This window comes from Schistocerca serialis, chromosome 8 (genome assembly GCF_023864345.2).
Source record: "Schistocerca serialis cubense isolate TAMUIC-IGC-003099 chromosome 8, iqSchSeri2.2, whole genome shotgun sequence".
In the NCBI taxonomy this organism is placed as follows: domain Eukaryota; kingdom Metazoa; phylum Arthropoda; class Insecta; order Orthoptera; family Acrididae; genus Schistocerca; species Schistocerca serialis.
The window spans coordinates 306178251-306204232 of record NC_064645.1 but is presented as its reverse complement, the minus strand read 5'-3'; the positions used below and the strand labels follow the sequence as shown (position 1 = coordinate 306204232).

Genomic DNA, 25982 nt, shown 5'->3' with positions numbered 1-25982 from the left:
GTTTTCCGTTGTTGATATTAGTTGTGTAATGTTCGTTATTTGTTATAAATTATTTAGTTTTGTTATTTCTTTCGTTAAAATTTTTAAGCAGTTACAAAATGTTAGTTGAAACAGTAAGGTAGCAATCATAATTGTACGACATGAGCATAATAAATTACTTGCCCGTTACTACATGTATGAAGTGGATTATTGTACATACCGGTACCGTATTGAAATGGATTGCAATATGGCTGCAACTTGAAGTCAAAAAAGTACTCTGTGTAGAATTTGATTGATTAGCAGGTAGAATTTATTCTAATGTTGTACTGTATTTGTAGCTTTTCATGAAGAAATGGACAAACTTTTAAGACATTGCACCTTGTTTGTTTAAATATGTTTTTGTAGCAGGCTTATTTTTTGTTAAGCAATTCCCTGGATTGTGTGTGAAGCAGTTTTGCAAGCATTATTTTGTCAATATTTGTGATTTCACTAGCTAACCACAGCACAAATAATGCACTTCAACTATTAAAAGCCAGATGCGAGGTGTAAAGAAAACCTTTAAATCTTGAAGGGCAAGGTATCGAGGGAAATTTTACTACTGCACAAAAATTACACTGGACAGGCTACTAAACCTTAAAGAGAATCATTGTAACTCTGGGTTCCTTTTAGTAATTCTGGATACAATCTAACATAGCAAATAAAAAAGCTGAAGCTCCGACTTTCTAAAATATTAAATTGAGATTTCTCTTCCTCGAGCTCCTTATATGGTGTGTGAAATTACCCTTTTGTATTACGTAATTGCATTTTTCGAATCCACTCTCTTTTTTATGATGTTTTTCACGTTTGTCTTCCTTGTCTATTGTACAAGCTATCCCTGGAATCTGCAAACCATTTGAGTCCAATAAATGCCATTTTCATACAAATATGCACTCCAGATTCCATGTATGTAAGCTACCGCATTACACATGCCCATTTCGCGCATGAAAACAGTTAAACATCATCTACAATGATACTCTGCAAATCACACTTAAGTGCCTGGCAGAGGGTTCATCGAACCACTTTCACAATAATTCTGTTATTCCACTCTCGAACAGCGAAAACCGTAATTCCCACGCAAAAAGAATTTTAAAAAAAAAGTTGAGAGAAGCCATTACAATGCGGTGACGGCTAGTGCCAGTTGCCTTAATGCAGGCATACATGTCGACTCAGCAAAGGACTTGGAAGAGCAGTTGATCGGAATGAACAGTGTCTTGAAAGGAGGATAGAAGATGAACATCAACAAAAGCAAAACAAGGATAATGGGATGTAGACAAATTAAATCGGGCGATGCTGAGGGAATTAGATTAGGAAATGAGACACTTAAAGTAGTAAAGGAGTTTTGCTATTTAGGGAGTAAAATAACTGATGATGGTCGAAGTAGAGAGGATATAAAATGTAGACTGGCAATGGCAAGGACAGCGTTTCTGAAGAAGAGAAATTTGTTAACATCGAGTGTCAGGAAGTCGTTTCTGAAAGTATTTGTATGGAGTGTAGCCATGTATGGAAGTGAAACATGGACGATAACTAGTTTGGACAAGAAGAGAATAGAAGCTTTCGAAATGGTGTGCTACAGAAGAATGCTGAAGATAGAGTGGGTAGATCACGTAACTAATGAGGAGGTATTGAATAGGATTGGGGAGAAGAGAAGTTTGTGGCACAACTTGACTAGAAGAAGGGATCGGTTGGTAGGACATGTTTTGAGGCATCAAGGGATCACAAATTTAGCATTGGAGGGCAGCGTGGAGGGTAAAAATCGTAGAGGGAGACCAAGAGATGAATACACTAAGCAGATTCAGAAGGATGTAGGTTGCAGTAGGTACGCGGAGATGAAGAAGCTTGCACAGGATAGAGTAGCATGGAGAGCTGCATCAAACCAGTCTCAGGACTGAAAACCACATCAACAACAACACACATGTCGACTGCATGGTCGACACCGTTCGACTTAGAGAGTTGTCGGACGCCGAAAAATCGATTCGATCATAGCACAACATCCAAGCACAACAAACCCGGTATGGAAAGCGGCATGAAGACTAAGAGGTTGAGTTGTGTTTGTTTACAGCATTCGGTGTGAGGCAGTGTTTGATACGAACAGGTTACAGTACACAGAAGGAAGAATCAGTGTGTGTAAAAGTTGTTTCATATCATGTCGAACTCTCATTTATTTTTGCCTTCGGGTTTTCCCAGAGCACCATTAGGAAATGGTTTGGGCAGATACATTTGTCAGTTGCAACGAATAACTATAAAATTTTGCAAAAACCATGGAGCAAGTAGAGGCGTCAGGTAAGTTATAAGGTAGTACTCTAGAATCCAATGTTTTTATTATGCTTCTTACCATTGCTGTTTGAAATCTTTTAGGGAATTCATTGAATGCGACCTGATTGATTTTGCACGTAAGAACCCTCAAACCGTAGTGTACGTAAAGCCCCGTCGACATCGATCACCTGTCATCAAGGCGGAATACCGTACGTTTTTCATTTTGCAACAAAATACTCTTTGTCTTGTTAAAGTTGTCGTTATTTAAGGATTTAAAGATTTTTGTTTCAGTGAACGGAGAAAATCATCACATGAGTGTTCATAACTTTACATTAGATGAGATTCGCAAGTGGATATCGGTTTTATGCACGCAGAACCAAGGGTCAGTCGTACGTTATCGCAAAATGTGGCACACAGATCATCCTTCCATACAAGGTGTGTGGAACCCTTTCACTCACAGGCAGCCAGAACTGAATAAAGCCACTTTCCCACAGGTGAGATCAAACGCCAAATACAAATTTGCATAATGAGAAAGCTTTTTTGATATAGTTCTAGGTGACGGTAACAGAAATCGTATAATAATGTGTGGCCGCTAGCAACCAGCAGTCATTTGCACAAGCAGTAGTACCGCAAGGAAAATATGAAGTGTGCTGGCACGAAACTTATTAAGTAATTGTCATTAAATCTAACCTAACATTTGTACATGTGTTGCAGGAAGATTTTTTGCAAAAACGACGGTTTTATTCAGCACTTCTATTTCAGCCTTATGTAGCAAGTCAGGAAAACTTTGAATGTTTAATTTTGTGTTTTGTGACAAGTATATATTTTTGTTAGCTACATGAGAATGTTGCACAGGAAACATTGGTGAGACCTATACATGAAGTAGATCATACAGCATATTCCCATGATATAATTCAATGTGTCATTGGTTTTATTTGGTTCTATAAGCTTTCAAACTCACTAAGAACATTAAGAGATTTTATTTTTAGTGACCAATTGAATGCAATACAAAACTGTGCTCATGGGAAAACAGCACTTGTTCATTGTCAAGTGTTATGCAAAGTACAAACCGTGACATGTGTGCAGAACTAAGGGTTAAGACTGTAAGTGTTTTGGAAGAACCTCTGGCAGTGAAAAACTTGTGGCAAAATAGCACAAAAGTTGCTATGTAGAGAATTAAAGCAACAACTATATGAGAAGAGTTGGAATGTCAGAAAACTTTCCTCGAGTAAAGAAAGGCCTGGAACAATGTGGAGTTCTTCCAGTGTTCTCAGAGTGAAATGGAATCTGGCCTTTCGGATCCTCAGTTTTTCATGTTTTCAGATGAGTTGTGTTTTGTCCCACCATAGTACGTGAACATGCAGAGCATATGTTGTAGTGCAAAAATCTCCGTCAGTACTTTCAAGCGTCATTGCACAGTCTTAAGATTGGTGTTTGGTGCACAATATCTGGTGTCTGCATTGTAGTAATATTCTTTCTTGAAATCATTAATGTCAACTGGTGTGTCAAGAATCAATTTAATTCATATGTGGATCAACTCACAGAATATGAACAACTGTGTGGACATTTTCAACAAGAGAAAGCAACAGTGCTCAACACTTTGACAACTTAGACACAACTGCATGAGGTGTTTAGTGAGGAGAGGACAATCAGCAGAGGCAGTACAATCTTATGGTCACCTTGATCACATGATCGGCCTCCTGGAGATTTTTACCTATGGGGCCAATTGAAGGGTGAGGTGTACTCAAATAATCTGCACATGCTGGCAGAGCTACAGCAGCACATTGAAAATGTTACTGTTACTATCCCTTGGGCAAAGCTGCTCTTCTTATTACCCAGGTCGATAAATTGATCACAGTGTTGCATTAGTGTCAACAATGGACTTTCCCAGTGTCTACTTTGATGTTCATAAAGTGTCAGTCCCACATCAGTCTTGTTATAAATATTTTCTGGGCCAACTTTATTTTGGTTTCTTCTACTGTTGGACTCCCTTACAGTGTTAAGGCATTTTTAAACATCATAATCAAGTCGAACAGAGGGAGAAATAAATGAAATATTGGAAAGTATTGATGATTGGTTCTTGACAAGGTTATTAAAAGGAAGGTTGTCCCAAAGCAAAATGAGTCGTGACTGACTGCCCCAGTGATGTCACTATAGGAGTAAAGCAGGGAAGTGGTTGGCACAGATAGCAATTTGTAAACACAAATAACTGCTTATAACTGCAATAAATTTTCAGAAAATTGTTTAAGGCAGTTGATAACCTGTTTAGATGTTTTGTATTGGCTGAAGTGTGTCACTGCTGTAATTATCATTTTTGTGCTGCTGCTTGCATTTGCAATGTCATATTTAGCAAGCGCACATAAATGAAAAGTTTGTTTCTGATTTACAGTTTTATAATTGCTGATGAACAATCGGTATATTTCCTGTGTACAGCAGTGCAGATTATCACTGTGGCTTTTTTATCCCCTCAAAACTTACAAATCATTACATTGAAGTTATTTTATGTAACTAGTCATCTGTCTGAACTGTAAGCCCATTGCAATATAGGACTTTGAACATAAACAAATTTTCCAGACTTACTGTAGCAGTAGTTGTTGTAGTAGGCTGTTAGTGTGTCACTGTAGTTGTTTGCACAATACAATGTGTAGCCAGCCAAGTAGAGGAGCAGTCAGCATCATATTTCACAGTAGATTCCTCTGGTGAAGGTAAAAGAGGAAAGTTAATATCGTGCAGCTCACTTTCACCATGTGTTATTTCCAGTGTTTTTCCCATGTTGGGCAAAATAGCTCCAAATATATGTCGTTTCAAAAATCCTTACCTATCGTCTGCCTCCGCTGAAGTTTAATTTGACAGAGGAATATCATCATCGTTGTGCCCCAAGTGTAGCAGCCATTGTCAATGTTTTGTTTCTGTTGGTGAAGGAATTAAGTGGCAGCGATTGATTCCTCATATCTGTGAGGAAAATATTCTTTTGTATAACAGATTTTGTAACAGTTTTCCCACCTAAAAGTCTTATTCCCTCATCCAGAAAGTTTTTTCTCTTTAATTTAAAGAAATGTATAATGCCTGAAAGTACAGAGATTCATTTGTCTCTGTAGCAGTAAAACCTTTTGTGCGGAGATCTCACATTGCAACAATACTATTTTAGTCAACATCTTGTGTGACATTGTTAATAAAAAATACCGCAGCAGTTTTTCAGATAGTTTATTATGCCACAGCAGATTTTATTCTAAACAAACATCTTCAAGTGACTGACAGTTCACCAACACTTGTAACTAATTCTCACAATTTGTCAGAACCATGCCAGTGTCATGACTTAGATGTTCAATTGCCATACATGACGCTAAGAGACAAGCACACTAAAACACGTCACGCGTACTAATCACTGTGCATATTTCATGTGGTTAGTGAAGTGTTTAATTGTGCCCACCAAGATCCAGAATGTGCCTCTTAGTGATAGCTATGACAATGTGACATTCCTGAACTGGACGTTATTGCAACTATTGCAGTGGACACGTGTTACCTGTTGGTAATGTTCCAAGTATTAAGCAGCACAGCTTATTCAATTAGTAATTGCAATGGTTATTGGTTACGTTTGTCATTTGAAGATGTTAATTTGGAATGATGTGTGTTGTGGGATAATAACCATACCTGAAATATTGGTATGGTGGTCTTTTCTAATATTTACGTTACTTAGCTGTGGACACACAAAATAATAAATATTATCTTGTATGGAGCAGATAATAGAATTCCGCTGTTCAGCATTATCTGTGAATCAAAATTATGGTAGACTGCTTGCTTCCACCCTAAAAACAAACAGCATACCATTACAAATAACACATTAGTATACCTACCTACAACACAATCTTCAACGGAATATTATGTACACTGTTGACTACATTTATTTTGACAGTGAAGATGACTAGCCTTTCATTGGCTGCAAAACATCTGCAAGCACACCAGGAAAGCATGTGAAATAGTGTAAGCTCAATGTTTCCAGTATTGATATTCCTGAAAGTGGGAAACCAACCTTGTTTCTTAACCCTTGAGTGGGCGCACTGTCTTTCACAACGAGTGGGCGTACCATGTACTTTGAATATTTGCAGAGAATCACTTTCTTTATGTTACCAAAGTAAACATTGTAATAGCAAAATTGCAGTTTACTTAGTATAATTAGACAACAATAAAACAAACTTACGTAATATGAGCTAAAGCACTGTTTAATTAAGCAATAACAAAATAAACTTTCATTATACCACTCTGTTGCCATGGACAGATGTTACCTGTCAGTAATGACCCAAGTATTAAACACTGCAGCTGCATCACATTCCTGCCAATCGCTTATTCAATTGGTAATTATCTTGTAGACAACTGCCTAACTGCGGGATTGTGCTGCTAACTCATAAACTGGTAATTTTCTTTCGGATCGTAAATTTTTTTTCTTACCTAGTTCACTGTTTATTTTATATTAGTGCTACTCACTTGGACATACGACAACACAATTTATCACTGTTAGCTGAAGCGGTAATGAAGGAATTGGTATGGGCTGACAATTGTGGAACAATAATGGAATGGGGCGAAGCAGTTTTATGTGGAGTTGGAGCATTTTATACATAGGTGCACCTGCTCAAGGGTTAAAAACAAATAGCGCTTCCTGGATACAGAACAAAGCCTAACCACTATACAGTTTCTTCTCTGGCCACTTTACTTGTTTCTTTCCACTCAATAAACAGTTTATCTGTGTACAGGAAACTCCTGTTTATCCAAAATCCACTTTATCCGAACAAATTTTTCTGATTTTCGCGGCTTACATTGATGCTGTCTGATGTATCACGCAGCTTCACTTTTGGCTAGCTAGACTGACACTTGACAAGTTTCAACTTGTCTGCACCTGGAGCCATGATTTCGCTGCTGTTTTTCGGCAGTCACTGCTAATCAGTGCACTAACCCGTGTCAAAAGTATGAGTGTTGTCAATTCGTGCATGTGTTGGTTGAAGTTTTAGCATGTTTCTTGTTCGTATTGCTTGATTTCATGCCATTGCCATCTATTGGAACTCCTTGGAAGTACAGTAGGGACATTATTGCTCTAGGCAGTGGGACATAGCCCTGTTGAAACCAACAGTGGGAGTGTGACGCCAAACACTTTCTGCCTGTTATTGGTACGTCAAATGAAGCCGAGTCTTTAACAATTTGACAGTGAATGTACAACACACTGTTGTGTTGCTGCGTTGGCTTGGGTAGGACAGGGGAGAGGGGTTAGATGTATCGAATCTTTAATTCAATGGCTGCCTCAGACTGGTTTCAAAAGTCAAAAGCTTTCCCTAATGCATCTCAAGGGTAGTCCGCCTGTGTGCTTTTGATTCAACGTTTCGTGCTCGTGCTACATGCTTCAAAATGTCCAGAGGTGAAAGTGGCCAAGAACCAAAAAAGAACCAGTCAAGTGTCGGTAAAAAAAAAAAGCTGAATGTGACTACGGGTGTGAAGCGGAAAAAGAATGTGATCTCATTGGAACAAAAGCTTTACGCTTTGCAGAGAATTGATGCTGGTGAGCCACCCACAAAAGTTGCTGCGGATTTGAACATCAGTAGGAGTACGATTACTGATTGGAAGACAAATCATTTGGAAATTGAAAACTTTTGTTCCATCCAAGTGTCAGGCAGTGCAATGAAGTCTCAAAAAACAATGAGAAAAGGTGCACATCCTCAGTTGGAAGAGGCCTTATTTTTGTGGCACGAACAAATAAGAGCCAAAGGTATGCCAGTTTCAGGTCCTCTACTTTGTCAAAAGGTGATGACTTTTTATGAGCTGGTTGAAGGAAAGGAGCAAGGACTCTTTGGAAGTGATGGCTGGCTGGATCGGTTCAAGAAGCGACATGGTATTCGTGAAATTGCCATCAGCAATTAATCATTATCCGTGAATGAAGCCACTATCGCTGATTTTAAGAAGAAACTGCACACAATCATTGACAAAGGAGGTTATCCTGGCGATCAGCAATCAACTTTATAACTGTGATGAAACTGGGTTGCATTACAAAATGTTGGCAACAAAAACCCTTGCCTTTAAACAAGAAAAAATGGCATCTGGATATAAATAAAGCAAAGAAAGGGTTACTGCCCTCACATGCAGTAATGGCACTGGCAATCATAAATTGTGCCTTGTTTTAATTGGCAAATCCAAAAAACCAAGAGCATTTAGATGGCATCCAGCTGATAAACCTTTTCCATTTTGGTACGTGAATCAGTCTTAGGGCATGGATGAATGGTGCCATCTTCAAAGAGTGGTTCCAGGCAGAGTTTGCTCCAGCTGTAGAAAAATACATGGAGGAAAATGGACTTCCTCAAAAAGCGCTATTTCTTGTGGACTACGCTCCATCTCACCCAGATGATCTACAAGATGGGATATCAAAGCGTGTTTCTCCCACCAATCGTCACGTCTCTATGTCAACTGATGGACCAAGATGTTCATGAGGCAATGAAAAAAACATTACAGACGCAGGCTGCTGGAATACTTAATCGGTGTGATTGATGATGAAGAAGCTCATAAAAAAATCGATGTTTTAGGTGTCATTCATTGGATTGATGAAGCTTGGAATCTAACTCTTCCAATTTCTCTCAATAGGTCTTGGAAAAACTCTTAGGTCATAAGGCAGCTCATCAGTGTTGGGAAGAAGAAGGCAACATTGAAGCTCTAGCTGGCATGCCAGAAACAGATGAAAATGACATAATTGTGGTAAATTTACTGGAGAAGCTACTGGGTTGTGAAGAAGCAAACCTCGAAGATGTTGAAGAGTGGATGGAAAACGACTTTTTTGATTTGGCTGAGGAAGAAATCGTCCAAATTGTGACCAATAAGGAAGTGTCAGAAAAATATGTCTCTGATGACAAAGCAGAGAAAAAGATTCCTCACACAGGCGGATACGAAGCGATCCAAACCGCTCTGGTGCACATCAGCCAGCAGGAGGAGGCGACTTTATCGAAATGTTTCCAGCGTTGGAGATATATTACTGCAACAAAAGTTTCTCAAGCCAAAAAAACAAAAAAACATTACGAACTTTTTTACCAAAAAATAAATTCGAATGAAGCGTCCTAGAACTTCAAGGACCATACGTTAGTTTTTTGTTTTTTTACTTCAAAGGTCTTCTAGACAAACTCTTCATTCCATTGAGTAAGCTGTAGATTTGTTTCATAATTTTGTACAGTAGTTTATTTTTTATTCAAAAGAGTAGGTAATAAAATTAAAACTCCTGTTTTTTCCATGCTGCCAAATAAGGTGGATTTTTTCTGCAAGGACGCAAAATAAACGAGCTTTGTTGTTCAGCATTTAAAAACTTTTGAGTTTTCAATCATACTTTGGTGCCCTTTTAACACATCAACACAATTGTTTTCAGTCAAAAACATTCAGGCTTATTCACAACCATATCAATAACATTCTACCATACCCTACGCACAATTTACGATCATATTTCACCGTTTTGACCCAATTCTGGGTGTTTCACGTGTAAAAATTGGGACTTGGTTTATCCGAAATTTTCATTATCTGATACGGCCGCCGTCCTGATCATTTCGCATAAACGGGAGTTTACTATATCTTGAAAATAGTTTGCTTAAAATTTCAATCGCTCTCTCCTGCACTTGCTTCTTTCAACACAATACTTTACTTTAATTTTTATGTACTTTTCACTGTACCTCACAGCTAGTATGTGATTTCTTTATTCTGATTCTTCTGTACAATTGACAGTCCTCTGTAGCTCATTGCACTTGGTAGAGCACTTGTCCGCGAAAGGCAAAGGTCCCGAGTTCAAGTCTCGGTCCGGCACACAGTTTTAATCTGCCAGGAAGTTTCATATCAGCGCACACTCCAATGTAGAGTGAAAATTTCATTCTAGAAACAACCCCCAGGCTGTGGCAAAGCCATGTCTCTGCAATATCCTTTCTTCTAGGTGTGCTAGTTCTGCAAGGTTTGCAGGAGAGCTTGTGTGAAGTTTGGAAGGTAGGAGGCGAGGTACTGGTGGAATTAAAGCTGTGAGGATGGGGCGTGAGTCATGCTTGGGTAGCTCAGATGGTGGAGCACTTGCCCGCGAAAGGCAAAGGTCCCAAGTTCGAGTCTCGGTCCGGCACACAGTTTTAATCTGCCAGGAAGTTTCATATCAGCACACACTCCGCTGTAGAGTGAAAATTTCATTCTAGAAATAGATTGTCTCTTCTCCCGGTGGGACAAATGTCTTAATGCATTTGGTTATTATTCTTGAATGGAACCATTCCATGATCCCATTTTGGCTGGCGTTATTTTACATTTGACTGCCCCTTGTGCATGGCGATTAAGAGCAGTCCTTTGCACATTCCTGGGGCATGGCTGATGATACCCTTGTTCTGAAGAACAGTTGCCGTCAAGGACAATGTACTGGATTCCATTACCTAAGAAGTCTTCGAGTCACTCATATCTTGGCACTTATTCCATATGCTTGTACCTATGTTAACAGTCTGAAGTGGGGCACCATGTCAAACACTTCCTGGAAATCTGGAATCTGCCTGTTGCCCTTCATCCATGGTTTGCAGGATGCCATGTGAGAAAATGACAAGCTATTTTGCATGAGCAGTGCTTTCTACATCCATGCTAATTTGTGCACAGAAGCTTTTCTGCCTCAAGGAAATTTATTATATCTAAACTGAGAATATGTTCAAGAATTCTGCAGCAAATGGATGTTAAGGATATTGATCTGTAATTATGCAAATCCATTCTTTTACTCTTCATATATACAGGAGTTACTTAGGCTTATTTACAGTTTCTTTGGACTTTGTGCTAGGTGAGACAAATTCACGTTAAGTAAACAGCCAGTGCCACAGTGTACTCCATTTAAGATCCAACTAATATTCCATCTGCATCTGTTGACTTTTATTTTCAACTCTTTCAGTTGCTTCTCTACTCCTGGAAGAAATTTTACTATGTCGCCTATTTGGCAGTCTGTGCTACAGTCAAGTGATGGTATGTTTGGATGATCCTACTAATTCTTGCCTGTCGACACTGGCACATTCTTTTTTGAACCAAGATTGCAACAATCTCTGCTTCCTCATCATTTTCCGAATTTTATTATTTGAAACCATTGTCGGTCTCTTTATACCATTTTATTTGGCACATATTATCCACGGCATGTTTACAATCATTTTAAAGTTAGTCTAAGTAGGGTGCTAATGACTACTTATCTGCTCTTTATAACATAAAACTCTCCTAGCCTTCTTGATGAATTTATTAACTTTAGTAACCATCATTACTTTGATGACATCTTGATCTGTAATCCCTCTCTCTATACTGACACTGTCATGCCATTTGGATAATTTTGTGAGGTAGTTCCAGAAATAAACATAAAGTATTCATTGCACAGAAATTGGCTGTTACGATACCTTGGGTCCATCCTCAAACTTCATGTAGGCAATTATTTAAAAAATTAGGCCTACCACCAACAGACCACGATACATTTGCTCATTTTTGAAGTTTTTGAGAAGATTATTTCACAGTTTGAAAATAGTAGAATTCATAAATATAATGCTAGAAACAACTGATGATGCTGGGACCGACTGCTCGTCCCCAGTGATCTGCATCAACTGATCTGGGAATCACCCAGTCTGGAGCCGAGACTGCGCTGTTTCTCCTGAAGAACCCAAAATACAGGAGATAAAAGTGACCAAGCAGATCCCCAATGCCAAACCCAAAAAAGAAAATAAGGCGACAAAATCCACTGTCTTTGCTACCTTATATTCTTCCATGGTGCAGAAACCTACTCCCAAGGCGGACGCTTCGACACTGATGATGCATAGTGTGTCTGTATCCACCACAGGCACCTGTTCTTGCACCTGTACATGTGAAGGGAAAAAGAGTAAAGACAAAGCAATCCAGGCAGCTGCAACAGGAAAGACCAACAGCAGTTCTACATCTACATTTATACTCCGCAAGCCACGCAACGGTGTGTGGCAGAGGGCACTTTACATGCCACTGTCATTACCTCCCTTTCCTGTTCCAGTCGCGTATGGTTCACGGGAAGAACGACTGCCGGAAAGCCTCCGTGCACTCTCGAATCTCTCTAATTTTACATTCGTGATCTCCTCGGGAGGTATAAGTAGGGGGAAGCAATATATTCGATACCTCATCCAGAAACGCACCCTCTTGAAACCTGGCGAGCAAGCTACACCGTGATGCAGAGCGCCTCTCTTGCAGAGTCTGCCACTTGAGTTTACTAAACATCTCCGTAACGCTATCACGCTTACCAAATAACCCTGTGACGAAACGCACCACTCTTCTTTGGATCTTCTCTATCTCCTCTGCCAACCCGACCCGGTATGGATCCCACACTGATGAGCAATACTCAAGTATAGATCGAATGAGTGTTTTGTAAGCCACCTCCTTTGTTGATGGACTACATTTTCTAAGGACTCTCCCAATGAATCTCAACCTGGCACCCGCCTTACCAACAATTAATTTTATATGATCATTCGACTTCAAATCTTTCCGCACGCATACTCCCAGATATTTTACAGAAGTAACTGTTACTAGTGTTTGTTCTGCTATCATATAATCATACAATAAAGGATCCTTCTTTCTATGTATTCGCAATACATTACATTTGTCTATGTTAAGGGTCAGTTGCCACTCCCTGCACCGAGTGCCTATCCGCTGCAAATCTTCCTGCATTTTGCTGCAATTTTCTAATGCTGCAACTTCTCTGTATACTACAGCATCATCCGTGAAAAGCCGTGTGGAACTTCCGAGACTATCTACTAGGTCATTTATATATATTGTGAAAAGCAATGGTCCCATAACACTCCCCTGTGGCACGCCAGAGGTTACTTTAACGTCTGAAGACGTCTCTCCGTTGAGAACAACATGCTGTGTTCTGTTTGTTAAAAACTCTTCAATCCAGCCACACAGCTGGTCTGATGTTCTGTAGGCTCTTACTTTGTTTATCAGGCGACAGTGCGGAAATGCATCGAGCGCCTTCTGGAAGTCAAGGAAAATGGCATCTACCTGGGAGCCTGTATCTAATATTTTCTGGGTCTCATGAACAAATAAAGCGAGGTGGGTCTCACACGATCGCTGTTTCCGGAATCCATGTTGATTCCTACAGAGTAGATTCTGGGTTTCCAGAAATGACATGATACGCAAGCAAAAAACATGTTCTAAAATTCTACAACATATCAATGTCAGAGATATAGGTCTATAGTTTTGCACATCTGCTCGATGATCCTTCTTGAAGACTGGGACTACCTGTGCTCTTTTCCAATCATCTGGAACCTTCCATTCCTCTAGAGACTTGCGGTACACGGCTGTTAGAAAGGGGGCAAGTTCTTTCACATACTCTGTGTAGAATTGAATTGGTATCCTGTCAGGTCCAGTGGACTTTCCTCTGTGGAGTGATTTCAGTTGCTTTTCTATTCCTTGGACACTTATTTCGATGTCAGCCATTTTTTCATTTGTGCGAGGATTTAGAGAAGGAACTGCAGTGCGGTCTTCCTCTGTGAAAGAGCTTTGGAAAAAGGTGTTTAGTATTTCAGCTTTATGCGTGTCATCCCCTGTTTGAATGCCATCATCATCCCAGAGTGTCTGGATATGCTGTTTCGAGCCACTTACTGATTTATCGTAAGACCAGAACTTCATAGGATTTTCTGTCAAGTCAGTACATAGAATTTTACTTTCGAATTCACTGAATGCTTCACGCATAGCCCTCCTTATGCTAACTTTGACATCGTTTAGCTTATGTTTGTCTGAGAGGTTTTGGCTGTGTTTAAACTTGCAGTGAAGCTCTCTTTGCTTCACAGTAGTTTCCTAACTTTCTTGTTGCTTTGTTGGGCTTTTCGCATCCCTCACAGTTTTACTCGGCACGTACCTGTCTAAAACGCATCTTACGATTGCTTCGAACGTTTTCCATAAGCACTCAACATTGTCAGTGTCGGAACAGAAATTTTCGTTTTGATCTGTTTGGTAGTCTGAAATCTGCCTTCTATTACTCGTGCTAAACGGATAAACCTTCCTCCCTTTTTTATATTCCTATTTACTTCCATATTGAGGGATGCTGCAACGGCCTTATGATCACTGATTCCCTCCCTGTTCTGCGCTTAGAGAGTTGAAAAGTTCGGGTCTGTTTGTTATCAGTAGGTCCAAGATGTTATCTCCACGAGTCGGTTCTCTGTTTAATTACTCGAGGTAATTTTTGGATAGTGCACTCAGTATAATGTCACTCAATGCTCTGTCCCTACCACCCGTCCTAAACATCTGAGTGTCCCAGTCTATATCTGGTAAATTGAAATCTCCACCTAAAACTATAACATGCTGAGAAAATTTATGTGAAATGTATTCCAGATTTTCTCTCAGTTGTTCTGCCACTAATGCTGCTGAGTAGGGAGGTCGGTAAAAGGAGCCAATTATTAACCTAGCTCGGTTGTTGAGTGTAACCTCCTCCCATAATAATTCACAGGACCTATCCAATTCTACTTCACTACAGGATAAACTACTACTAACAACGACAAACACACCACCACTGGTTGCATGAAATCTATCCTTTCTAAACTCCGTCTGTGCCTTTGTAAAAAATTTGGCAGAATTTATCTCTGGCTTCAGCCAGCTTTCCGTACCTATAACGATTTCAGCTTCGGTGCTTTCTATCAGCGCTTGAAGTTCCAGTACTTTACCAATGCAGCTTCGATAGTTTACAATTACAATACCGATTGCTGCTTGGTCCCTGCATGTCCTGACTTTGTCCCGCACCCTTTGAGGCTGTTGCCCTTTCTGTACTTGCACGAGGCCATCTAACCTAAAAAACCACCCAGTCCACGCCACACAACCCCTGCTACCCGTGTAGCCACCTGCTGTGTGTAGTGGACTCCTGACCTATCCAGCGGAACCTGAAACCCCACCACCCTATGGTGCAAGTCGAGGAATCTGCAACCCACACGGTCACAGAACCGTATCAGCCTCTGATTCAGACCCTCCACTCGGCTCTGTACCAAAGGTCCGCAATCAGTCCTGTCAACGATGCTGCAGATGGTGAGCTCTGCTTTCATCCCGCTAGAGAGACAGGCAGTCTTCACCAAATCAGATAGCCGCCGGAAGCCAGAGAGGATTTCCTCCAATCCATAGCGACAACACATCATTGGTGCTGACATGAGCAACCACCTGCAGATGGGTGCACCCTGTACCCTTCATGGCATCCGGATGCACCCTTTCCACATCTGGAATGACTCCCCCCGGTATGCACACGGAGTGCACATTGGTTTTCTTCCCCTCTTGCTGCCATATCCCTAAGAGGCCCCATTATGCGCCTGACATTGGAGCTCCCAACTACCAGTAAGCCCACCCTCTGCCACCACCCGGATCTTGCAGACTGAGGGGCAACCTATGGAACAGGACAAGCAGCCATACCCGGCCGAAGATCAGTATCAGCTGGAGACAGAGCCTGAAACCAGTTCGTCGGACAAACTGGAGAGGCCTTCCGTTCAGCCCTCCGGAATGTCTTTCGCCCCCTGCCACACCTCGAGATGACCTCTCACTCTACGGGTGAGGGGTCAGCCTCAACGTGGGCAGTATCCTGGGCAGCCACAGCCGTAGTCCGATCGGGGGATGCGTGGGACGAGCTGGCCGTCCCCGACAAACCCCCAACCGGACCCCCACAGTGATGCCCATTGGCAACAGCCTCAAGCTGTGTGACCGAAGCCAACACTGCCTGAAGTTGGGAGCGAAGGGATGCCAACTCAGCCCGCATTAAACACAGCAGTCACAGAGCTAAATACTGTTGTGCAAAGAACATCTGAACTAATCTACAGAGAGCACAAACAATTCAACACAAAATTTAAACGGTTATTAAAATACAATATTGCCTAGTAAATGCAGTAATGCTGCTACTTGCGGACTGCTGACGCACTGCTGACACACTGCTTTGCAGCAGAAGGAGACTACGCGATTTTACACTATTCAGGTACTAAAATGCGATGCTACAACTCTCAAATTTATGAATTAAACAATGCAAGTACCCAAAAACACGCAAAGAAATTAAGAATTAAACTATGTAACAAATAAGTGAGCTAAGAGTATACGACTTGCTGCTGGCAGCTGCTTATCCAACAGCGGCAGGGAGCATCCAGAAGGTACAAGAAAAGCAGAGTGCCTCTCAACAACCCCCCCCCCCCCCCTTTCCCCCCTCATCCTCGAAGGGACAGGGTGCAGGGACAGGCTCACGACATTCGGGTCAAAAGCTGTCCCGAGCGCTGTCAGATGTCATTCTTTTCCGTTTGATGGTGAAAAGATAGGGGTAAATTAAAACCGCACCGATGACATAGGTATCATACTACAGTGGATCATGAATAGGTTCAGAACTCATGTGGAAGAACTGAAGCTCCTACCACGGGCACGTCCCTTGTGGTTTTGTTTACAAGAAACACATTTTAAAGATACAGATGTCCCTTTGCTACAAGGATGTATGCTATACCGCAAGGATGACCTATCGGGGGGAAAGGGCCAAGGGAGAGGTGTCACAGTGTTTGTCACTAAAACACACCACTCCTCAGTTCTCCCCTTGGCTACTGACCTGCAAGCAGTTGCAGTTCAAATTCATGTATGTTGAAAGATCACTGTTTGCTCACTGTATTTGCCTCCACAAGGTGTACTAGATTCTGTGTTTCTCACAGGTCTTATCGCACAACTCCTGCGACCATTCCTCCTCCTGGGAGGCTTCAATGCCCATCATGTCATGTGGGGCTCAACCAATATTTGCCCTTGGGATCGAGTTTTGGAGGGCCTCATGGTGTCTCACAAGCTGTGTGTCCTCAACATGGATACTCACACACGTTTCTCCACTGCTATTGGGTCATTCTCAGCCAACAACCTCTCTTCCTTTTCTCCCGCCCTCACCATTTCTGTTCAGTGGGAGGTCATTGACGACCTTCATCCCAGTGACTACTTCCCAATCTGCCTTCACCTTTTAAATGGCTCACCACTTGAAGTTAAGCCCCCAAAATGGATGGTCAGCAGGGCTAACTGGATGAGTTTCAGCCAGCTGGCTGTGTTCAAACGCTGCGACAGCGTCCAAGGATGGGTGGACCACATCACACAAATGATCCATCATGCTGCTGACTTCTTCATCCCCCAGTCCTCAGGTCCTCTTAGGAGGCGACCAGTACCTTGGTCGACAGATGAGTGCCATTCCGCAATCTGGGAAAGGCATGCGGCTCTTCGACATTTTAAATGCCGACCCACAGCAGACAACCTTAGGGCCTTTCAAGTCGCAAGGGCCCAGGCTCGATGCCTCATTAGGGAGAGTAAGAAAAGGTCATGGCAAGCGTTCCCGGATTCCGTCAATCATTCCACTTCTTCTAGAAAAGTATAGGAAGCCATCCAGAGGATTTCTGGTAAACACAGCCGTTTACTGATAGCAGCACTGCTGGAACAGGGGTGCCTCCAAACAACACCCAGAGACATTGCTCAGATGCTGGACGAACAATTTGCACTGCCAATGCAAGCCAGGATGTGGTGTTTCATCACTATTGTGTGGCTGTATTGAGGGAAAAGTTGGACTCCAGGTCCAACAGTTCTGAGGCCTATAACTCCCCTTTCTCCATGTGGGAGCTCGAATCGGCATGAGATTCGTGACACTGCACTCGGTCATGACCAAATCCGGTATGTAATGCTTTGACACTTGCCAGCGGCATCAAAGGAAATCCTCCTCAAATGTTGTAATATAATATGGCAGACAGGCAACTTCCTCAACTCGCGGATGGAGGCAACTCTGATCCTTCTCCTGAAACCAGGAAAGGACTGCACATGTCCCAGTAGTTATAGGAGTATCGCCTTAATGAGCTGTGTAGGAAAGACCCTGGAGCGAATGGGTAACCGTCATCTGGTGTGGTTTTTAGAGCCAGGCAACTCCTTAGCCACTCTCAGTGTGGATTCTGAAGATGTCGGTCTGCTGTTGACAATCTGACCCTCCTAGAGGCGGCTATTCAGCAGGCTTTCCTCCGTAAGTATCACTGTATCGGCATATTCTTCGATATAAGTAAGGCATACGATACTACTTGGAGACACTCCATCCTTGCACAACTGCATCAATGGGGCTTTTGTGGCCACCTCTCCATCTTTATATAGTCTTTCCTGTCTCGGTAGTTTTTTAGGACCCGAGTTGGTGACATACTGTCAGATTGATTTGAGCAGGAGAATGGTGTTAACCTCTTTGCCATAGCCATTCAACAGTATCACATCTACAGTAAGGACTTGTGTACAGTGCTCCTTATTTGTAGATGATTTTGTTGTTTTCTGTTCCTCCTCCAGTGTTGCAACAGCAAGCCGTCTGTTGCAACTTACAGTGCGGCAGTTAGAGGAGTGGTCTGCAAGGAGGGGTTTTCAGTTTTATGTGGATAAGTGTGTGTGTGTGTGTGTGTGTGTGTGTGTGTGTGTTTTCATTTTAATTGCTCTCATCATCTTTTTAATTTACCTGCCTTGAATATGGGGGACACATTTTAGAGATGCAGTGCGGTTTCTGGGCCTCATTTTTTGCTCCCATTTGTCATGGTTACCACACCTGTGAGAGCTGAAAGCCAGTACCCTGAAGGCACTGAACATCATCAAGTACCTTAGCCACAGGTCGGACAGGGCGTGTTTCCTTCAGTTTTATTGGGCTTTTGTGTGTTGCGGCTGGACTATGGTTGCTCGGTGTATGGGTCAGCGAGGCCCTCATACTTGCATATCATCGACGCTGTCCATCATGAGGGGATTCGGCTGGCCACAGGTGCTTATTGGACCAGTCCCATACCTATTATCAGTGCTGAGGCGGTGGAACCACCTCATGGTGCGTCACGCGTGTAAGTTCCTTGCAGCTCCAACTCCACCTGCACACCGTACTGTTGCTGGTCCACCTCTGGAACGCCTTTTTTCCAACCATCCATGAACCACAATGCATGTGGGATCCGTGTGCAGCGTGTGCTTTAGTCATTCGGTGTGGAGCCAATACGACCCCAAATCAAAGATTTTAACCGGCTGCTGCCCTGGCTACTGGAGAGGCCCAAAGTGATTTGAGATTTGAAGCGGTACAGGAGAGATAGCATTCCTGCTTCTGTTTTTAATGAGATATTCTTTGATACCATGACTGTGTAGCTGTTTTTATGGATGTGTCTAAGCAGGTAGACTCTGTTGATTACTCTGTCGTTTTCGTGGATCATATCCTTACGATCAGACTGCGTCCAGAATTTACCATCTTCGACATAGAATTATATACGATGTTGTGAGCACTGGAACAGATGAGACATTCTCCCAGTGTTAGATTTCTCGTCTGTTCAAATTCTCTGAGCATCCTTTATTCTCTCCAACGTTTGTAGCGTACCCAGCAAATGGTTCAAATGGCTCTGAGCACTATGCGACTTAACTTCTGAGGCCATCAGTCACCTAGAACTTAGAACTAATTAAACCTAACTAACCTAAGGACATCACACACCTCCATGCCCGAGGCAGGATTCAAACCTGCGACCGGAGCGGTCGCTTGGCTCCAGACTGTACCACCTAGAACCGCACGGCCACTACGGCTGGCCTACCCAGCAGACACAGTAACCCAGAACATCCAGGATGCCCTCCTACAACTACAATGACTGGGGAAGGAGCTGTCTTTCTCCTAGGTACCTGGGCACATTGGAATTGCAGGGAATGAAAGGGCAGATCGAGCAGCCAAGGAGGCATGTAGTGATCCTCTGGTAATTTGGTGTGCTATCCCTCTGCATGCTATCACCTCGCTGTTGGGGTACAAAGTCGTTTCGATGGGAAGACAAGTGGCTGGCAGAAGCTCCATGTCATCAAGCCCATAACTCAGCCATGGAGTACTTCCGTCCAGTCACATCGGAGGTCCTTCTTACTCGTCTTCGCATAGGCCACAGCTATACGACATGGATTCTCATTCCGGCGAGAGGACCCTCCAGTGTGTGGTGCTTATGGCGTGCAGATCACGGTGCACCACGTTTTATTGAACTGCATTTTATTTGCTGACCAGCAGACTGCAGCGGATCTGCCATCTATTTTATGTAATGGTCAAATGAATGTGGTTAGGGTTGTAAAGTTTTTGTGAATTGTCCAATGCTTTTAACAAGATTTTAGGTAGAAGTTCTTAATGTGTCAAAGGGTGGCCAGCTCACCCTAGATTTTTGTAAGTGATCTGTGTTTTGTTTTCTCTGTGTTTTAATTTCTTGATTAGCTCTCTTCCCTCATAATTGGTTTTAGTGCATGTGAGAGTGCATATAATACAGAGTGACTGTGTGGTCATTTCGAGTGCATGTGTGTACAACACTTTTAGTTCATCTCCACATTCGTTTGTTTTTATAAGTGTAAGGGCGCTGATGGGTTCCCATCAGATACACACACACACACACACACACACACACACACACACACACACACGCACACACGAGTGCGCACGTCGTTTCACAGTGGCTCTCCCTTTGATAGCATATGTTTTGCCAGCTACAGGGCTGCTATAGGTGGTGATAGGATAGTGCATAAGGCAAGTCTTGCAGCGGGTACTGGTACAGGGGTAGCTGCCTTAGGGTAAGGAGATGGGTGCAGAAGGAGTTTAGGATCTGACAAGAATACTGTGGAGATAGGTGTGTTGGACAAGTATTTCAGACAGAATGGATCTCATTTCAGGGCATGATTTTAGTAAGCCATGGCCCTCTTGAAGTAGCTGATTAATACATTTCAGACCAGGATAATACTGAGTCATCAGTGGTGTGCTCCGAAGTTGTCTTTTGGAGGGATCAGCAGTACCAGGATTGGATGTGATGATGGCCCAGGAAATCTGCTTTTGAACTTTGTTGGTGGGGTAACTAAGTGCAGTGAAGGCTGAGGTGAGAATGGTGGTGTATTGCTTAAAGAGTCTGCATCCGAACAAGTATGTTTGCCTCAAATGCCAAGGCTGTATGGGAGGGAAAGTTTGACATGGAAAGGATGGCAACTGTAAAAATGTAAGTACTGCTGTTTGTTGGTAGTGGATGGAAGTGTCTAGCTGGCCTTCAGTGAGGAAATTGGGAGAAGGTATTCAGAGATTCCAGAAATTTTAACAGGTCAGTTTCACCTTGAGTCCATATGATAAAGATGTCATCAGTGTACCTAAATGAAACCAGGGGCTGAAGATGTATGGATCCCAGGAAAGCCCCCTCCAAGTGACCCATGAAAAGGTTGGCATAGGAAGGAGTCATTCTGGTTCCTCTGATCTGTTTGTAAGTCTACCCCTCAAAGGTGAAGTAGTTGTTGGTAAGGCCAGTATTACACTATCAAATTTCTTTGTCAAAGATTTGATCAAAGATGTGATCAAATATTCCGTCAAATATATTTGACAAAGATCTTTGACATAGCTCTAGAAGGTGTATTACACTGTCATCATATTTTTCGTCGAAGTTCAATAGCAACTTGTTATTAACTGCAGCATTTGCATGTACCACAATTGCACTGTGTGCACATGCAGAAGAGAAGCGGGGGGAAAAAAGGAAACATACCTGGGTGAAGCCGTGGGTTTTACGATGACACGATAAAAGCATTCAACAAAACTTGTTACGTAAGCTTATAGTGGAGGACGTCAAGTCGTACATCAATTACTTAAGAATGGATGAGAATACATTTCTGTATGTGCTCAATCAAGTGTATCTTCATATCACAAAGCACAATATTCACTTAAGAACTGCTACATCTGCAGAAGGCAGGCTCATTGTAACACTCCGATTCCTTGCTACAGAAGAGGGTTAAGTTAGGTTAGATTAGGTTAGGTCAGGTGTCCAATCTTCGTAATCTATTTTTGTATTCAGCGTGCCTCACCTTGTAAAGCACCTCATCGGCTTCATACATCTCTATTAATTTTGTAGTTGTCGGCAAACACCAATTGTATTTACTGGCAATGTTTATAAAAACACTACAGACGACAGAAGGTGGGTAGAAAGGATGTCATAGGTTTGGAATCAGATGGTACTGACTGAGAAAATGTTTAGCAGTAGACAGACCATGTACATGGGGATGTTGGTATATAGGGAGGTGGCATCAATGTTGACAAGCAAGGTGTGCGGTGGTAGTGGAACAGGCACAGATTTCTGACGATCTAAGAAATGATTGCTATCTTTGACATGGAGGGGAGTCTTGTCTGGGTTGCAGGTGCTGATCAACTAAAGCAGATATATGTTCAGTGGATGCTTTGAAGCCAGCAACTGTAGGATGGCCAGGATGAATGGGTTTCTGGATCTTAGGAAGAAGGTAAAAGGTAGGGGTGTGTGGTTTGTATGGGGTGAGAAGTTCTATGGATTGAGGTCCTTTGTCTGTTGGTAGGTTAATAATGAAGTCATCAGTTTTTAGGGCATATAGAGCCTGCAGTTCGGCAGAAGACAGGTTAGGATAATGTTGTAGGGACCACGGGAAGAGTTATGAAGCAATGCTGGATGTGAGGAATTCTTTGAAGGCTTATAAGGGATGATTTTGAGGTAGTGGTGGTGGATCAAGTTGGGATTATGGTCTGAACTGTTCAAGGCAGGGTTCAACGTCAGGTTTGTTGTTGGAAAGGTTTTGCGATTGGGTTGCAAAGTGATATTTCCAGTTGATTTACATGTGAAGGAAAGTAGGTCCTTCACCAAAGCAGCACGATCATATGCAGGTTTAGGGTTGAGAGTGAGACCCTTAGATAATACAGATAATTCAGAAGAGTAGAGTGCTTTATATGAGAGGTTAAGAACACTGTACTGTTGTGACTGGTTCATGTGATTATGGGCTATTCTGGGTCTGGGAGGCAGTGGTGGATGTTGTGGGATGTTAAGGAGGTTGGCCAAACTTGGTTTGTTCCCCTTCAACCCTTCTGCATGAAGAAGGAGCCATTGGCTCTGAAAACTTACCTAATTACAACCTTCTTTTGCGTGCGTGTTCTGCCATTGCTTGGCGAGTAGATTTTTTATGTATCCAGTTAATTTATTTTGTCAAAAATTGGTGTTTTTGTTGTTAAATACATTTAATAGATGTATGAAGCACTACAGTATGGAACATATCTTTTGTGAGTATAATTATTGTCACAGTATTGTTTGATGTGCAAAAGCCATCAGTTTGATTACTGTGGAAAACTAAATAAAAAATGTAGTTTTGTTGTGTATTCTGTTGTTATGATAGTTGTTACAGTAGTTTGCAGAAGCTGAAACAAGCATTTAATTAATGCAAGTATATAAAGAAAATTACATTGTTGAGCAGATATTAAAGCAGTCTATCTTAGTGATACATTACTTAAAGATAAATTGCTGATATATCTCTCGTGTTTCATTGTTAACTTTGTGATGTTTGGGGTGATTATATGATTCTGGTGCCTTTTGCACTGCCAGAGTGTTAATAAATATACTTAGGTTGGATGGACCTACAGTAACAAACATCTGTTTGAATTGCACACACTTTGTCATCCTTTGTTACAGTAACAGGTTTTTAAGGCCTACACCAGAAAAACAAAGAAATAGCCACTCTACAAAAGGATGAAAAACACCTTACTTAAAAAAAATATAAAATAACACACTGCAAAAAGCATAATAAAAAAGGAGATCAGTCAATTACAACAGAGAAGATATCTACTGCAGATAGTAGTCCATTGTTGCCAGTCCGTAGCTTCATCTCCCACTGCTGTTGGCTCCACTTGTTTAAGGATAGTTAATATGTTGTCCTTCCCTCACGCCCTTGGACTTCCCCTTGTATGTTTTTGTTTTCCAGTAGGTTGAGAGTGGAGGACTCGGTACAGGAGGGATCTATCAGCTCAAAGGATGTGGCCAAACCACTGTTGTCTCTTGTGTGCTAATATTCTGCCAATGTGTGACTTTCTAAACCACTGGTACAGCTCTTCTTTTGTTCTTCATTCCCATTTACCTTCCAGGATATTTAGACAGCTCCGTAGATCTTTTGAAGTACCTTCCTCTTGAAGGCACAGATTGCCTCTTCAAGTGTTGCTGATCCACCTAAGTTTCATAAGTATATAAAATTACCAGCAGTAATAGTGTCATGTATGGCTGGATCTTATTCTTCTGTGATATCAGTCATGACTTGAATAAATTATTCAGACTAAAAAACATGTGATTAGCACTTATTATTTGTTGATGCACTTCTTTCGTCACTTCACTTTTATAGTACTTGAATTCTTGAACTCAAATTTCACACACTTGCAGACATAAATTTAAATCATTTTCCCCTTTTGTTCCTTCCTCCTCCCTCACACACACAATTTTCTTTTGAACACAGCTGGTTAATATTTTACTGTGTTGGTTGCCCTCATTTTGTCACATTCCTTTTGGTTCATTTTCAGATATACTGACAGATACAGCAGTATATCAGATATAAAAATGTTTCACTGCTTCCCACTTCAAACCGTCACTTGCTCAGATGCCGGGGATGTATTTTATCGATATTGGAAAGTATTAAGGCCTACAAAAATCCTCTAGTCTTCCCTAAAAATTTGTCATCCTGACAGTTTAAATGTTATAAGTATCATCTTATTTCTTTTCACCTAATTGTTTACAGCTCTGAATATTTGTCAGCTTATTTTGTGTTAAGATAATGACTTACCTTCAGATAACATTACAGTAAGATTACTGAAAATGTGTATGTTTGGGGTTGTGACTCAGTTCCTTATTTAACTTGGAACATATATTTCTTTTAGTATGACTTAATTTGTTCCATATTTAACATATGTCTTGTTTAGCTGTGCGGCGTCATCTAATTGGTTGGTATCTTAAAAAGATGCAGATTTCATACTAATTCAATGTTTCAGTACTGACCGAACAGGTTGTGAAACAAAATTACACTTTCATTGTTAATATACTTATTTTAAAATAATTTTTCTTTTCTGCAGGAAGAATTGTCAAGTCCACAGAATTTACCACCCACTGCTACTGATTTGTTACTGGATATGTTCAAAAAACAGAAGCTGTCAGAGGAAGACTCTAGAGCTGTCTTAGAAGAGAAACGTGCTGAGTGAAGTTGCATCTAGAACGGAAGACTAGTCAGTGTTGTAGTAAAATAGTGCAGAAAGAGAAGAGACTGAGAATTTATAAAGTAGCTACTACTGTTGATGTTGTGAGACGTAGTACCTTAATACTTACTAGCATTTGGTTAGAGAAATCAGCCATGTGTCTGCAATCATTACTTGAATCAGAATTAAAATTATGCAAGATGTGATTTACTTCTGCAATTGATGCTTCTTGATACAAGAAATTGTGTTTCTATGCTTCAAAACGCTGTAAAGACATTGTTTTGATCTATTTGCCAATAAAAGTGTTATTTTAGGCTGCTGTTCTTCAATTACCAGTTTAAATAGGTGATGAGAATAACAGTCATGACAATGAAGTCCATGATGAAGGGGGGAGAGGCACTGTAAATGTACTGATCACTAGGAACATAGTTGAGGAATTTCAGTGGCTTGTAAGCACACAAGACTTTAGTGAATTGTCTTCGTGTGAGTTGTTATTTCTTGTGTTTACCGCATTCTAGTGCTGCCATTTTCAATTTGTGAGTCTTAGAAATAGTAATGTTCCTGTGTCATTCACTACTGAGCAGCAGCAACACTATCCAGTTTTTATAGAGCATTTAGTTAAGCCATTTTATGACGTGCTTCAGTATGGACATAAACAATAGTTTCTTATATACTAGAGCTTTTTAATTTTTCGAAGTGTTTGCATATTTCCTGAGTGTGTTGCAAG

The 25982-nt window shown here is 41.4% G+C and overlaps 1 protein-coding gene across 1 annotated transcript; it reads left to right on the top strand.

The window, feature by feature from the left end:
* Positions 1 to 1987: 1987 nt before the first annotated feature.
* On the top strand, positions 1988 to 25569 carry LOC126416175 (39S ribosomal protein L43, mitochondrial). The gene is made up of 4 exons (XM_050083748.1): positions 1988 to 2298; positions 2374 to 2480; positions 2563 to 2765; positions 25136 to 25569. The coding sequence occupies exons 1-4, from the start codon at positions 2162 to 2164 to the stop codon at positions 25259 to 25261; spliced, it is 573 nt and encodes a 190-aa protein (XP_049939705.1). The 5' UTR covers positions 1988 to 2161; the 3' UTR covers positions 25262 to 25569.
* The last annotated feature ends 413 nt before the right edge of the window (positions 25570 to 25982 follow it).

Excerpts from the sequence above, each read along its gene's own strand:
- LOC126416175 (XM_050083748.1), top strand. The coding sequence starts at position 2,162 with ATGTCGAACTCTCATTTATTTTTGCCTTCGGGTTTTCCCAGAGCACCA. Across the intron at positions 2,299-2,373 it reads GGAGCAAGTAGAGGCGTCAG|GGAATTCATTGAATGCGACC; the intron begins GTAAGTTATAAG and ends GAAATCTTTTAG. Across the intron at positions 2,481-2,562 it reads TGTCATCAAGGCGGAATACC|TGAACGGAGAAAATCATCAC; the intron begins GTACGTTTTTCA and ends TTTTTGTTTCAG.